This window comes from Pelobates fuscus, chromosome 12 (assembly GCF_036172605.1).
Source record: "Pelobates fuscus isolate aPelFus1 chromosome 12, aPelFus1.pri, whole genome shotgun sequence".
NCBI classification, from domain to species: Eukaryota; Metazoa; Chordata; class Amphibia; order Anura; family Pelobatidae; genus Pelobates; species Pelobates fuscus.
In genome coordinates this window covers 105,448,387-105,464,196 of record NC_086328.1, presented here as the reverse complement: position 1 = coordinate 105,464,196, position 15,810 = coordinate 105,448,387, and the positions used below count along the sequence as shown (strand labels likewise).

General features: G+C 46.3%; 1 protein-coding gene across 2 annotated transcripts in view; it reads left to right on the top strand.

Annotated features, from left to right (window-relative positions):
* The window catches only part of SBF2 (SET binding factor 2), a 273,605-nt gene that overhangs the window by 145,455 nt on the left and 112,340 nt on the right, over window positions 1-15,810 (top strand). For both annotated transcript variants that reach the window (XM_063437862.1, XM_063437861.1), the window contains exons 4-6: window positions 3,625-3,747; window positions 9,191-9,301; window positions 11,174-11,279. In XM_063437862.1, coding sequence (XP_063293932.1) covers window positions 3,625-3,747; window positions 9,191-9,301; window positions 11,174-11,279 — 340 coding nt within the window. The remainder of the gene's footprint in view (window positions 1-3,624; window positions 3,748-9,190; window positions 9,302-11,173; window positions 11,280-15,810) is intronic.

Sequence of the window (15,810 nt, the reverse complement as noted above, 5' to 3'; positions counted from 1 at the left end):
TGTTTGGTGGCTGTCACCCTTGCTGCCCTGTTGTGTATTTGTACCCTACCTCCTCAAGACTGTAAGCTCGTTTGAGCAGGGCCCTCATCTACCTATTGTTACTGCGTCACTGTGTAATTGTCTCATTTATTGTAAATTTACACCCCATTCATAATATTGTAAAGCGCTGCGGAATTAGTTGGAGCTATATAAATACCAATAATTATAATAATACATCCTTTCATGCTGTAAGTGTAAACGTAGCAGGTGATTGTGATTTATGATCACGACAGAATGAATGGTCAACAGCATGGGGTAAGACTCCTGTCTTACAATTTACTTAAAGGGTTACTCCAACCCCAAAAAAATGGTCATAAAACATTGGTTTTGATGAGAATATACCCTTTCTGTGGCGTGCTGGGCTATTTTGGCGCCATCATACACAGCATACTGGCACCAGGCAACCAATGGCAGCAGTGACAAATGATTTCCAGTGATGCTGCCAGAGGTGGCGTTACACCGATGGCAGCAGATGGATTATTCTTTTTATAGCACAACAACTTTAGGTACTATGACCACTTCAAATCACTGAAGTGGTCATGGTGCTTGTAGTAACCCTTTAACATTTTTCAGCAGAGAGTAAATGACGTGCATTAAAGTGAATAATCCAATTGAAAACAAATTAGCAAAAAAAATACCATGAGCGTTTCTGGGATTTGCAGTTTATTCTTAAATCCTCGGGTTTGAGTACATGGATCTTTTGTGGTTTTGCCATGATGTTCACTCTCTCTCCCACAAAGATGGGAATTCTATGTCTGGCCCCTTCCTACTCAGTTTGTTTTGGGGACCAGTAAGTGGGGAGAAGATTCTGGACGGTAGTTCCATTGATGATTAATGTACCTCTAATGTCTTTCTCAAAACACAACAGATTCCTGTTATTCCAGTTATTTTTGGTATAGAATAATGGAATACATTTTAATGTATAAAAGTGGCTATTTATCAAACGGTGCTGCTGGCCGGTGTGATTTCTGCAAAATGTATAAATCTAATTATGTTGGTACAGAACATGTTCCACAGCTGGATTTTGAGCTGTTTTGTACTGTTTATATGGGTTGGTGCCATGAAGAGGTTGAACGCCACCAAGTTATAGTTAGCCCTAATTCCTTTGTCCTGAAAACATACCACTCTTTAATAGATAAAATATGTTGCTTATTAAGTAGGAATCCGTGAGTTTCAGGCCACAGATTTGGAAATGCTCAGCGTAGTTTGAAGTCTGGCTCTGCTTAATTTACTTTGTTTTCAGATCTGCGTATTTCTGCCGCGGTATCTAAAGATGAGCGAACCCTCAAGGCCATCGCAGCAGACGAAAGAATCTATATTTGGGATTGCGGCCATTAGGGAATGGCCCAAAGATGTATTGCACTTAGAACAAAGAAAGCAGCATAATATTTACATTCTTCCAATAGGTCAGATCTTATCCTGGTTTATTTAGCTTTTGTGGTCCAGAGGAGTGGGTTAATCCATTAACCCCTCAATTCAGATCGCGTCTCCAGGTAACACAACTTCTACTTTCACCAGGTGGTAGATAATTGCATTGGCACATTAAATGTTCCCCTTATATTTTGTCTTCTTGCCTTGAACGCTTATCCATTTGAGAGTTTTTTGCACATTGGCTCTATTTATAGAAGGATTTCTGTGAAGAATGTGAGCTGAGAGAATTTTGTCACCGTTTCTAGATAAAAAGAGATGATTATAATCGTTATGGGTGACTGTGTCACTGTCTGAGTTGTGACATGTTATTTGTTAAGATAAAGAATTATTCATTTTAAAGTGTTTTTTTCATGGCAAATTGGATCACAAAATGAAATAAATTGAGATATTTGTTAAACCCTGGGACCCCAGCTGAATGGTTGTTTAGATCACTGTGCACCCCTGTAAACAAGTAACAAGTGAAGAGCATGAATTAGGTGTGATTGCTGATGGTCAGACCGTGACCATAGCTCTGAAAAATGGGATTCACATGGTCATGAGACTTTTACTCATGGTCTAGAGTCAGACGGAAATAAATCAACCCAGTAATTCAACAGGCAATTGAATGACAATAAATCTTTTAAAATAACATTTGGTTTAGGTACATAGGGTTCCGGTTATCTTTCTGCCATGGACATTCTCCCAGCTGTCTGATAACCCTCGTTTTTCATGTTGCATTGGCTTTTTTTTGTGTCTGTTTGTATAGGCAGCTGTTCACCCATGACTCCCAAGGCCCCGTTATGGAGTGTTTTATTCACACTGTAAGCTCTTAAGATCAGACTCCCAGCCTTAGAGTCCCAAACTTGCAAGGTCTGTCTTCATATGTACATTATGTTTACTCATAATAAATCTCTGTGGGGACATGGATCAGCTTGCTACATAAAGGAGTCTAGTAAAGTAATACAAATTTCTGTTTCGTTGCTTGTGGTCTATCATAGACTGAGCGAACTCCGTCAAATGCAAGGCAGGAGTCACTGTGGTTCTACAAGATGGACACTCTATAATATAAGCTGAGTCTGATACATTTTCACTTTTAATAATAGAGAAGCTTTGGGGACCTACTGGGCACACACGGCAATTACCACTGTCAACCAGCAAGAAGCATTCACATTGTTTGGCGAAGTGTGAAGGCTTTACGTTTTTGAAAATGTTCATTCGGAAGTCACTGTCTGACTTACAAGCACAATGTTTATAGTTTCCAAACTGCTATGACAGGGTCTTTACACCAAAATCACTGCATTGAAGGGACACTGTAGTGTCACGAAAACAACTGTGTATTCCTGACACTGTAGTTCTAAAACCACTGTTTCGGGGGTCAGCCCCACTTCGAAGAAAGGTGATTAACTCACCTCTTTCTAGTGTTGCGTGGTGCTCCATGTGTCTCACTCTGCCTCCTTGGTTGACATCATCAGAAGTGATGATTTCAGCCAATTACAATGCTTTCCCATAGGAAGCGGGGAGGGAAAGTTCAACATGGAGATATTGAAAGTCAGTGCTGCTAACTATGTAGCACTGCCCCAGGAAGCACCTCTATTGGCCATCTGAGGGGAGTGGTCACTAGAGGTGTTCCTAAGCTGTAATCAGTCTCTGCCTTTTCTTTCAAAAGCCTGCAGGGACTGATTATACTCACCAGAACAACAACATGAAGCTGGTGACTGTAGTGTACCTTTAAGATATATTGTTCTCTAGTTTTCAACTAATTGTTTTGTGCAGTTTCTAAAATGTGTTGAATTTTTTTCATCTGTTGATTGTTTGCACCATTTTTTCAGAAATGCAACAGAATTATGACTTTTTATGACAGAAAAGTGGTGGACTTCTTCCCGCCACTGTAAATTTAGCTGTCTTCCAAAATGGACATTTCAGGGAAAGCTGTCAGAATTTACTTTAAATAAAACTATCGCCTTTCAGCTCACTTTAATAAATACAATCAAAATAAAGATGGAATTGTCACTTTTCAGTACAATTATATATTTCCCCCCCATGTGTTGATTTCCTCTCCGGCACTTCCAGGGTTAAGCTCTATTTATGACGTAGCATTTGAGAGTTTGCTACAACATTACAGCAGTGCTTTATATTTTCACAGTCTGAGTGATTGTGTAAAATTGTGTTTTTCAGGGAACGAAACATCAGAACAGCGATGGTGAAGAGGACGAATCAGGCTTAATCCGACCGGCCCAAGTGTTTGCACCTAAATGCTTAGTGCTGGTATCCAGGTTGGACTATGCCGAAATCTTCAGGGTAAAGTTATTCTAATTCCGATAACTCCCAGAGACCCTGTTAAAATAGTTTATTCTTTGCCAGGCAATGAATCTCTATGAGGAAAGTTCAGTTTCTGCATACAGAGGGAGGAGACACTCACTGTTTGGATGCATTTTAGGCAGCCATGACCCAGGAAGGATCTCTAACAGCCATCTGAGGAGTGGCCAGTAGAGTTGTCACTAGGCTGTAATGTAAACACTGCATTTTCTCTTACAAGACAGTGTTTACAGCAAAAAGCCTGAAGGTAATGATTGTACTCACCAGAACAAATTCAATAAGCTGTAGTTGTTCTGGTGACTATAGTATCCCTTTAATATCTTTGCTAAACTGTTAACATGATTTAATATTATGAAACCTGTTTTATATATACAATTTTTTGTTATATATATGTTTTTCTTATATTTTAATATGATGGATTATTTTTTTTAAAGTTTATCTAAAAATATGAAATCATTTGGAAAGCTTATCTAAAAATATTAATTCACAATCTAAATTCGTTACTATGCAACAAGTTAAAGGGACACTATAGTCACCTGAACAACTTCAGCTTAATGAGGTTGTTCAGGTGAGTGCTACAGCTACCCGGAGCCTTTTTCTTGTAAGCACTGTATTTTCTGAGAAAATGCAGTGTTTACATTGGAAGCTTGGAACACCTCTTGTTGCAGTCAATCAGACGGCCACCAGAGGGACTTCCGAGTTCAGAGGCCCTAAAAAGGCCTCTCGTCCGATGCATTCTGGGTGAATGCATCAGACGGGCTATCAGCACACAAAGCACTGTGAACGCGCTTTGTGTGCTGATAGCCTGTCAGCACTGCTGCGGGCGTGGCTTCAGCTGACAGCTTCAGCTTCAGCTGACAGCTGAAGCCCGAACCCACAGGGAGCTGACTGTCCACAATAGTGGTTGAAGGGGGGGGGGGGGGGGGGGGGGGAGACCTACTCTCCTTCCCCCCCCCCCCGGCCCCCACCGCTGTGCGGCGGGTGGGGGCCCTAAAATTATCAATAAGGGGGGGGACCTACTGTCCCCCCCCGGCCCCCACCCCTGTGCGGCGGGTGGGGGCCCTAAAATTATCAATAAGGGGGGGACCTACTGTCCCCCCCCGGACAGTAGGTCCAATAAGGGGGGGACCTACTGTCCCCCCCCGGCCCCCACCCCTGTGCGGCGGGTGGGGGCCCTAAAATTATCAATAAGGGGGACCTACTGTCCCCCCCCCCCCGGCCCCCACCCCTGTGCGGCGGGTGGGGGCCCTAAAATTAAAATTATCAATAAGGGGGGGACCTATTGTCCCCCCCCGGCCCCCACCCCTGAGCGGTGGGTGGGGGCCCTAAAATTATCGATAAGGGGGGGGGCCTACTGTCCCCCCCGGCCCCCACCCCTGTGCGGCGGGTGGGGGCCCTAAAATTATCAATAAGGGGGGGACCTACTGTCCCCCCCGGCCCCCACCCCTGTGCGGCGGGTGGGGGCCCTAAAATTATCAATAAGGGGGGGACCTACTGTCCCCCCCCGGCCCCCACCCCTGTGCGGTGGGTGGGGGCCCTAAAATTATCAATAAGGGGGGGACCTACTGTCCCCCCCGGCCCCCACCCCTGAGCGGTGGGTGGGGGCCCTAAATACAAAGGGGGGGGGGGACCCTAGTTAACCCTCCCCCCCCCCCCCAAAAAAAAAATTATCTCCCTACCTACCCCCCTCACCCTAAAAATAATGAGGGGGGGAACATTAACTAAAAACCTGTAAAAAAATAAAAAGAGATAAAAAAAACTTACCATTCGATGTTTTCTTTCTTCTAAAATCTTCTTTCTTCAGCCCAAAAAAGGCCAAATAAAAATCCATAATAACCGACGCAATTAAAAAAAAAAAAAAAAAAAAAACGAGCGCAAAAAAAATAATCCATCTTCACCCATGGAGGGCTCCGCGCAGACTGAGCTCCGCAGGGTGGGCAAGGCTTATAAAGCCTTGCCCCGCCCTGCAATTAGGCTAAGAACACTCTGATTGGTGGGTTTAAACCAATCAGAGTGCTCTTTGTCATTTTACAAGCGTGGGAAAGTTCTTTGGAATTTTCCCACGCTTGTAAAATGACACAGAGCACTGTGATTGGATGGATTTCAAGCCATCCAATCACAGTGCTCTGTGTCATTTTACAAGCGTGGGAAAGTTCTTTGGAATTTTCCCACGCTTGTAAAATGACACAGAGCACTGTGATTGGATGGCTTGAAACCCATCCAATCACAGTGCTCTGTGTCATTTTACAAGCGTGGGGAAATTCCAAAGAACTTTCCCACGCTTGTAAAATGACAAAGAGCACTGTGATTGGATGGCTTGAAATCCATCCAATCACAGTGCTCTGTGTCATTTTACAAGCGTGGGAAAATTCCAAAGAACTTTCCCACGCTTGTAAAATGACACAGAGCACTGTGATTGGATGGCTTGAAATCCATCCAATCACAGTGCTCTGTGTCATTTTACAAGCGTGGGAAAATTCCAAAAAACTTTCCCACGCTTGTAAAATGACAAAGAGCACTCTGATTGGCTCAAACCCACCAATCAGAGTGTTCTTAGCCTAATTGCAGGGCGGGGCAAGGCTTTATAAGCCTTCCCCACCCTGCGGAGCTCAGTCTGCGCGGAGCCCTCCATGGGTGAAGATGGATTATTTTTTTTTGCGCTCGGTTTTTTTTTTTTTTTTTTAATTGCGTCGGTTATTATGGATTTTTATTTGGCCTTTTTTGGGGCTGAAGAAAGAAGATTTTAGAAGAAAGAAAACATCGAATGGTAAGTTGATTTTATCTCATTTTTTCTTTTTTACAGGTTTTTAGTTAATGGTCCCCCCTCATTATTTTTAGGGTGAGGGGGGTAGGTAGGGAGATATTTTTTTTTGGGGGGGGGGGGGGGGGAGGGTTAACTAGGGTCCCCCCCCCTTTGTATTTAGGGCCCCCACCCACCGCTCAGGGGTGGGGGCCGGGGGGGGACAATAGGTCCCCCCCTTATTGATAATTTTAGGGCCCCCACCCGCCGCACAGGGGTGGGGGCCGGGGGGGGACAGTAGGTCCCCCCCTTATTGATAATTTTAGGGCCCCCACCCGCCGCACAGGGGTGGGGGCCGGGGGGGGACAGTACGTCCCCCCCTTATTGATAATTGTAGGGCCCCCACCCGCCGCTCAGGGGTGGGGGCCGGGGGGGGGACAGTAGGTCCCCCCCCTCATTGATAATTTTAGGGCCCCCACCCGCCGCACAGGGGTGGGGGCCGGGGGGGACAGTAGGTCCCCCCCTTATTGATAATTGTAGGGCCCCCACCCGCCGCTCAGGGGTGGGGGCCGGGGGGGGGACAGTAGGTCCCCCCCCTCATTGATAATTTTAGGGCCCCCACCCGCCGCACAGGGGTGGGGGCCGGGGGGGGACAGTAGGTCCCCCCCCTTTTTGATAATTTTAGGGCCCCCACCCGCCGCTCAGGGGTGGGGGCCGGGGGGGGCAGTAGGTCCCCCCCCTCATTGATAATTTTAGGGCCCCCACCCGCCGCACAGGGGTGGGGGCCGGGGGGGACAGTAGGTCCCCCCCCTTTTTGATAATTTTAGGGCCCCCACCCGCCGCTCAGGGGTGGGGGCCGGGGGGGGCAGTAGGTCCCCCCCCTCATTGATCATTTTAGGGCCCCCACCCGCCGCACAGGGGTGGGGGCCGGGGGGGGACAGTAGGTCCCCCCCCCATTGATCATTTTAGGGCCCCCACCCGCCGCTCAGGGGTGGGGGCCGGGGGGGGACAGTAGGTCCCCCCCCTTATTGATAATTTTAGGGCCCCCACCCGCCGCTCAGGGGTGGGGGCCGGGGGGGGACCGGGGGGGGACAGTAGGTCCCCCCCCTTATTGATAATTTTAGGGCCCCCACCCGCCGCTCAGGGGTGGGGGCCGGGGGGGGACAGTAGGTCCCCCCCCTTATTGATAATTTTAGAAAGCGAGCTGAGCTGTCAGTCAGACAGCTCAGCTCGCGAACGCACATTCCGCGCACATGCGCGGTAAAGCGCTCAGGTTCTTCATAGGGCGGCATTCAATGCCGCTCTATGAAGAACGCGATTGGTCCAGCGCGAAGCCGTCCCATTGGGCCCCGCGATTTCGTCATTTTGACGAAAAAGGGGGCGCGGCCTAGCGGGGAGCTCGGCGCTGGAACGGAGGTAAGTTTTTAATATAAAAACACCGATTTTTTTTTTTTAATTAATGAAAGTTCATATAAAAGCAAGAAGGAAGGCTGGGGGACCTGTCTTTCTTGCTTTTATATGGTGACTATAGAGTCCCTTTAACATTCTGAGATGTTGTGCCTAAACTGTAGCTACATTGTGGCAGGATTGTTTGTTACAGTCTATGTGCTTCTATTCACTTTATTTTTAGCTTGATGTTCACCCGACTTCATAACTGGCTATAATTCAATTATATGGGTTAATAATTTAATATTACATTTACCAATATATTTGGAGGAAGGAAGGGTTAAAATAATTATATCAATAATGGCTCATTCAGAAAAGGTTACATTTTAAATATTAAAGAGTAATAAGAGGGCAGCTAGCCAAATGACTGAAAATGAAATAAAATCACCTTAATTAAGTTTTGGTTTCTCAATTATTAATAGGTAGTGACGAAACCTATTTACTCTTTTCCCTGATGGAACAATATACACCATTTTGAATGTTTTATCATAAAAAAAAAAAAAAAAAAAAAAAAAGAGAGATGATCTTGGCACTCACCCTGTTGCAATAGTAAATGTTCTTGCCTGGGTGCAACCTCAGCGTTGATATATAAACAAAAATTGGGTACAAGATGCACTCACAGGTCTTGATGAAAAGATTCTTTTATTTAGTGATGCAAATTACATGTGCAAACAAAGTTTTTGGTCGACGTTTCGACCCTTATATAGTCTTTTTCAAGAGCAATATTGATCTTGAAAAAGACTCTATAAGGGTCAAAACGTTTATCAAAAAACGACGTTTCCACATGTAATTCACATTACTAAATAAAAGAATCTTTTCATCAAGACCTGTGATTGTGTGCACACGCACACGCACACACACACACGTAGTTTGACTTCTGTGGGTGCAATGTGACTATTCTCCATATACTCCAGAGCATGCAGCATTGTGGGATTCTTACTGGGTTTATTTGTTAAAATGTGAATTTTTGAGAAATCACAAGACATTTTTGATCATTTTAGGTCAAAATATTTTGGCCTAAAATGTTCCTTATCTTGTCATTTCTCCCCATTTGCCAGTTCAGTGAAATAAACACCATAGTGTATAGATTACATTTTATAATCTAAAGCAGATCCTATTCTTTGTGCGTGAAACACGTATGTTAACAATACAGAGGGACAGAAATATTGAATTTTCCTACTTGAGGTAGCTTTCAATGAACATGCAGTATTTATTCAAATGATTGCTGTCTGTTGTCAGGCCTGCCTTGGTTTACTTTACACCGTTTACGTGGACAGTCTGAACGTGCCTCTGGAGAATCTAGTCGCCAGCCTTCTATCCTGCGTGGTACCATCTGCCGGGGGGTCTCAGGTGGGTGTGCAATCTATTTACCTGTTTGGCCACAAATGCTTGTATAGAACTGATGTGATTTGTTTGCTGCACCTCTGGAGATCACAAATACCAACCCTGCTGAGAAAGGAGTTCCCTATGAGAACGATTGTAATGGGATTTGGGTCCCTATAAGCATATGTAGAATGGACGATGAATATTTCTATCCAATGCAAGGAGTAGTGATTTTGTCTGTGAGCATTTTTAAATTTCACATATAAACGGGGAGTAATGATGAGCTGTCGTAGTATCCTGTTAACGCTGCACAGTTTGGTAGTCAGCCTACACTTTATTTTCCCTGTTGTATGTTTACAAATGTCCATGATGGTCTGTGAATTAAATAGAGTGCTCTGGATTAATAGATTGAGCTGCAGTAGCGGTGTTTGTTAATCCATTTGTCTGAAGTATTGGGATTATTTAAAGCAGGGGTGCTCGACTGGTAGATCCCCAGATATCGTAGAACTACAACTCCCATGATGCTTTGCATTACTTTAGAATGACAATGCATCATGGAAGCTGTGGTTTTAAAACATCTGGGGATCTTCCTTTTGGGCACTCCTGATTTAAAGAGTCTCTTGCTCTGTCTGACCTTATGGTTGGGAATTCCAGCCAGCTTATCTCTTCTCTGGGAATAATGCAGGTAATTATATCAAGAGACTATCCTTTCTAGTCGCTCCGTACATTTGCTAAAACAATATGGTTTAACATTTTGGCCTGTGACCTGTGTAATTAAGTTATTATAGTGTGTTATAAAGAAAAATAGATTGTCAGCCATGATCACATTCAGAAATAGTAGCACAGCGCCAGAGATTGTTTAGTCTCTTAGATTTGTGTCTTCAACGTGTAATTTCTGGACCTCTGATTTGCCTTACTTTCTAGTCAGATTGAAGAGTACAGCTCATCCATGCGGTTTGTTATGAATCTAACAAGTGGCCGCTCACTAGCAGATATTTTGTAAACACACGTGGACTGAAAGGAATACAGCCACTTTATTTACTCTAGGGTAGTGTTCATCCTGACAATCTATTTTTGAAACAGCTGTCTGTACATTATTGTGCTATCTCACATGTGAGGGCAATAGGCTGGGAGTAGGTAGGTCATTGAGGGACATAGAGGGATTGCCGAGAAGAGACAGGGCTGACCTAGATTAGGGATTAGAAGGCGGGGCTGGCCAGGGTCGGCGGGAGATGTCAGGGGCTGGCCGGCGGGAGATGTCAGGGGCTGGCCGGCGGGAGATGTCAGGGGCTGGCCGGCGGGAAATGTCAGGGGCTGGTCGGCGGGAGAGTGCAGGGGCTGGCGAGAGAGGGCAGGGTCGGAGGGAGAGGGAAGGGGCTGAGGGAGAGGGAAGGGGCTGGCCGGGTGTCGGGGGGAAAGGGCAGGAGCTGGCCGGGGTCGGCGGGAAAAGGAAGGAGCTGGCCATGATATGTCGGAGGGGTAAAGGTTGGCCGTGATATGTAGGAGGAAGTGGAAGGGGCTGGCTGGGGTAAAAGGAAGCAGCAGGGGCTGGTTGGGGTAGGAGGAAGGGGCACGGCTGGCCATGGTATGTTAGAGGGGCAGGGGCTGCCTAGGGTAGGTGTGATTGACAAAGGACTTTGTATGGGGAGGAGGGGCAGGGGCTTTGCTGTGTGGGTGGTAGTGGTAAGGGTTGGTCATTGCGGATGGGAGGGGAAGAACTGGCCAAAGGGCTGGAAGGGGCAGGCTTGGCTGGATCGTAGGGGCAGGGGATGTCCATCGTTCAAGACAGTGGGCCATACTGTGTATCTATATCCTGAACTAATTCCCCTATATGAACAAATTTAAACCAGACATACCTAAAGGGAGGGCTTTTAACCTTATATTTCATTCCTTTTGCAGAAGTTGTTTTCATTGGGAGGTGGGGACCGACAGCTGATCCAAACTCCACTATCTGAAAGTCTCCCTGTGACTGGCAGTAGCGTGGCCCTTCTCTTCCAGCAATTAGGTAAGTCCACACCGTTTCTCTTCCAGCAACTTGGACAGTCCACTCCTGTTCTCTTTCAGCCACTAGAAAATTCCACGGCCCTTCTCTTCCAGCCTGTGGTCAGGTGTGTGGTTTTATGTGCAATACACTACCCACAGACCCAACACAACAAACCACAAAGGACAGCGCAAAATCCCTGCCCAGCATAACTAAGAAGTTCTTTATCTAAATACAGCAGCAGTTAAAGCGGCACTGTCATGCCGAACTTACCTTTCCTCAATCTCTTCCTCTTCTCCCCCTCTCTCAGGATCTGTTATTCTTTTCTTCCTGTCTTCTTTAGTTTTCTTTAAAATTATAAGACAAAGTAGGGACTCTTTGCCTTATGGAGGATTCCTCCGCTTGACCAGCTCTGACCAGCAAAGTGTGCTTCATTTCCGCTGGTCAGAGCAATTTTCCCATGATCCCTAGCTTTCCTCCCAGTTCCCACAATACTTCCTGTCAGTATTGCCGAAAGTCCTGTCACTTAGACAGAACGCCGGCAAAACTGCCGAATTGCATCCTAACAGAATGAGAAGAGTTTCTCCATTGGTGTTAGGATGCAATTCGGTACTTTGTTCGTATCGGAATTTCATTCTAATGAATGAAACTCTGATCCTATTCATTGCTGTGGCTTGAAAACCATCCTATCACAGTGCTCTGTGTCATTTTACAAGCGTGGGAAAGTTCTTTGGAATGACACAGAGCACTCTGATTGGCTTAAACCAACCAATCAGTGTGTTCTAAGCCTAATTGCAGGGGGGGGCAAGGCTATATAAGCCTTGACCCGCCCTGCGGAGCTCAGTACGCGGCGTGCCCTCCATGGGTGAACATGGATTAATTTTTTTTTTGCGCTCGTTTTTTTTTTTTTTTTTTTTTTAAAGTGCGACGGGTATGATGGATTTTTATTTGCCCTTTTTGGGGGCTGAAGAAAGAAGAATTTAGAAAAAAGAAGACGTCAAATGGTAAGTTTAATTATTTTTTTTACAGGTTAGTTATTTTATTCCCCCCTCACTATTTTTAGGGTGAGGGGGGTAGGTAGGGGTTAGAATGTTTTGGGGTGGTGGGGGGGGGGGGTGACTAGGGGCTTGGGACCCCTAGTCACCTTGATGGGGGGGGGGTTCATTTAGGGCCCCCACCCACCGCTCAGGGGTGGGGGCCAGGGGGGAGGACAGTAGGTCCCCCCCCTTATTGTTTTATTAGGGCCCCCACCCACCGCGCAGGGGTGGGGGCCAGGGGGGAGGACAGTAGGTCCCCCCCTATCTTTATTTAGGGCCCCCACCCACCGCTCAGGGGTGGGGGCCAGGGGGGAGGACAGTAGGTCCCCCCCCCTTATTATTTTATTAGGGCCCCCACCCACCGCGCAGGGGTGGGGGCCAGGGGGGGGAGGACAGTAGGTCCCCCCCTTATTATTTTATTAGGGCCCACCCACCGCGCAGGGGTGGGGGCCGGGGGGGAGGACAGTAGGTCCCCCCCCCTTATTGTTTTATTAGGGCCCCCACCCACCGCGCAGGGGTGGGGGCCGGGGGGGGAGGACAGTAGGTCCCCCCCCTTATTGTTTTATTAGGGCCCCCACCTACCACGCAGGAGTGGGGGCCGGGGGGAGGACAGTAGGTCCCCCCCCCCCCTTATTGTTTTATTAGGGCCCCCACCCACCGCGCAGGGGTGGGGGCCGGGGGGGGAGGACAGTAGGTCCCCCCCCCCTTATTATTTTATTAGTGCCCCCACCCACCGCGCAGGGGTGGGGGCCAGGGGGGAGGACAGTAGGTCCCCCCCCCCCCCCTTATTACCATTTATGTTTTTACAGTGAGCAGCTCACATGCTCACTGTTTAGTGGACATGCCCCTACTCGCGGTATAGCGAGTAGGGGCATTGGGGAGATTTTAATCTCCCTTGTGCTATTATGGGGGTCATATTGACCCCCATAGAGTGAGGGGGGGACCTGGGGGGCTTATGAAGTGGTGGGGAGCACAGCTCCCCCCACCGCTTCTGTCTTTACATATTACAAGGAGGGAGCTGCACGTCGGTAGCTCCCTCCTTGTAATAAACTGATCGAACAAACGAACACTGATACTCAGTGTTAGTTTGTTCGTCTGATTTTTTCTATTCATTCATTCGTCTGTCTGATGAATGAATGAATAGATGAAATTCCCGTTCGCATGTCCAGGTGTTTCACTGGGCATGTGCGGGAATCTCACAGTCTGTGTAGTGTGGGTAGATGACGTGTCCCACAGGGACTTCACCTACCCACACAAAGATGGCGGCGCCCTGAATAAAGATCGGGGCAGAAGATACAGATTTAAAAATAGGTAATCTGGGGGGCTTAGGGGCATTTGGGGGTGAATAGTGGGTCAATTGGATGTAGTGGAGGCGGGTTAAAAAAAAAACGGGATTCGGCATGACAGTGCCGCTTTAAGGACATTATTCTAATCTATGACGATACCTGTGTAAGCATTCTTTTCTCTTACACTGTTACATAATTTAAAGAGTTTCCTTTATGTGACCCCTATTTGTTCACATTGATTCATCAGACCAGTAATTCTTGCAGATAAGGTTTTGTCAATGTCAGCTGAATTATCCTGATATCAAGGAGAGGTTTGTGGAAAGAAGCAAACCATTCCACTGTCTAGCATGTGTTTAAATATGCCTTCCGTTTGAACCAGTACGTGCAGTTATATGTGTTCTGATCTTCCTCTAACAGCAGTCAGACAGTAATCGGCCAGCTTCATTCAGTGCACAAAAGCTATGTCTAAATCCCATTAATATATAATACACCCCGTGCCTTGCACTCCATTACTCTACTGGCAAAAGGAAACCATCCAGCCGGAAACCCACCTGTCAGAGCACGCCGTTCCCTCGATAACAATGAATCTGTTATATATGGAAAGCATGGGTCAGTGTTTATGGGAATCATTTATGGCTCTATAAGCGCATTTTATTAAACCAAACTAGCCTGTTGGCTGCCTTAAAGCTTGTATTTAGAGGGTTTACCCAGAATTTCACCTCTGTTACATAACAAAAACATGACCCCAACTGCAGGCAACTTACAGAAAGTTTTAATCCCTTTAACTGCGGTGGGATGACTCTAAACAATGCCATATTATGCTGTGTAAAAAGGGTTAAAGAATCAAAGAGCACTAGCTGTAAGCTGGCAAAGGATATGCTATCTCTCATTGTAAGAAACCCCAACAAATACACTATAATAAAACATAAAAAAAGAAACTTGGGTTTAAAATTCTATTCTTTAACGAAAATCCCCACATTTTACATTATCGGTGTTATGAATGCTGGTATATCAGATACCTATTCATATTCGGTTCCTCTCAAACTGCTAAGAGCTGAGTGATTATAGCTTGCAGTTCGGGTATCAAGACGAATATTCTTCAGCTGGGGAATACAAAAAGTCTTCCCCAGCAGTCAGTCATATACCCAAACATCAGCCTGAACTAGATGAAGGGTACAACAGGAATGATTTTATTCAGGCCAACTGGCCGACTTTTTGTACAAGTCCCCAGGAACGGGGTGGGGTTTACAATAACATATTCCAGGGGCATTCCCCACTGGACCTGAGAGGGCACAGGGACAAATTACATACTGTAGTTACATTGTCTCTCAGGTCCAGGACACTTCCACATAGAATACAATAATCCTTCCCCTTTACTTAGGAGATAATTGAGTCAAGTATTGTACTCCACTCAATTATCTCCAAACTAAAAAAAACACTTTTTCACAAAACCCCAAAAGTGCCTTAAACCCTATGGGAACCCCGCAAAAGTCATATCCCCTGAAAGCCCCAATCTGGGGGACCAACATATCCAAAAATAACCCAGATCGGTTCAGGGGTTTAAGAGTTCCATGGAAGTCATAATTTGACCGACCGCACACGAGGCTCCTGCCCAGAAAGTGTTCCATGAAATCAGGCTGTGTGGTTGGTCTCTTTTGGGAAGTCTGTTCCCCTGGCTCATAGGTAGCGTTTGTTCCCCTAGTTCGTGGGAACAAACCTACCAAACAGCGCCCTCCTGGCTGGTTGGTGAACAGAAGCAGGCGTTTGTGATGTTTGACCGGCATTCGGGAAGTTTAGTGTCTGATTTTAGTTCCAAACACTCAACGACCAAATCCCGCTGCCTCTGTTTGTGTGACAAGATGGCCACGTTTTCTCCAGCACGTGGTGTTCGGTTATGCGAATGGCGGCCACACAGAGAGAGCACTTAATTCACCGTTTCCTTTGAAGTTAATGAGCCAGGGGGTGTTCAGTAGTTTCAACTAACGAACGGGGAAAATTCAAAATACCGAACTAAACAGGGTAGTTTCTTCACAATCTGCATCAAGATTTGCAGCCCTATAAAGTAGCTTGGCCATTTAGAAGCCTCCCATTGTGCTCTGTGGCATCTGAACTCTCAGGCATGTTTAACCGAGCAGTGCTGGGGTAAAACTGCAGATCGCATGCTAACTGTTTAACTCTATTCGTAGAGATTAGATGTGAGACAGTCACTAGTATACATGTGACATAACTCAC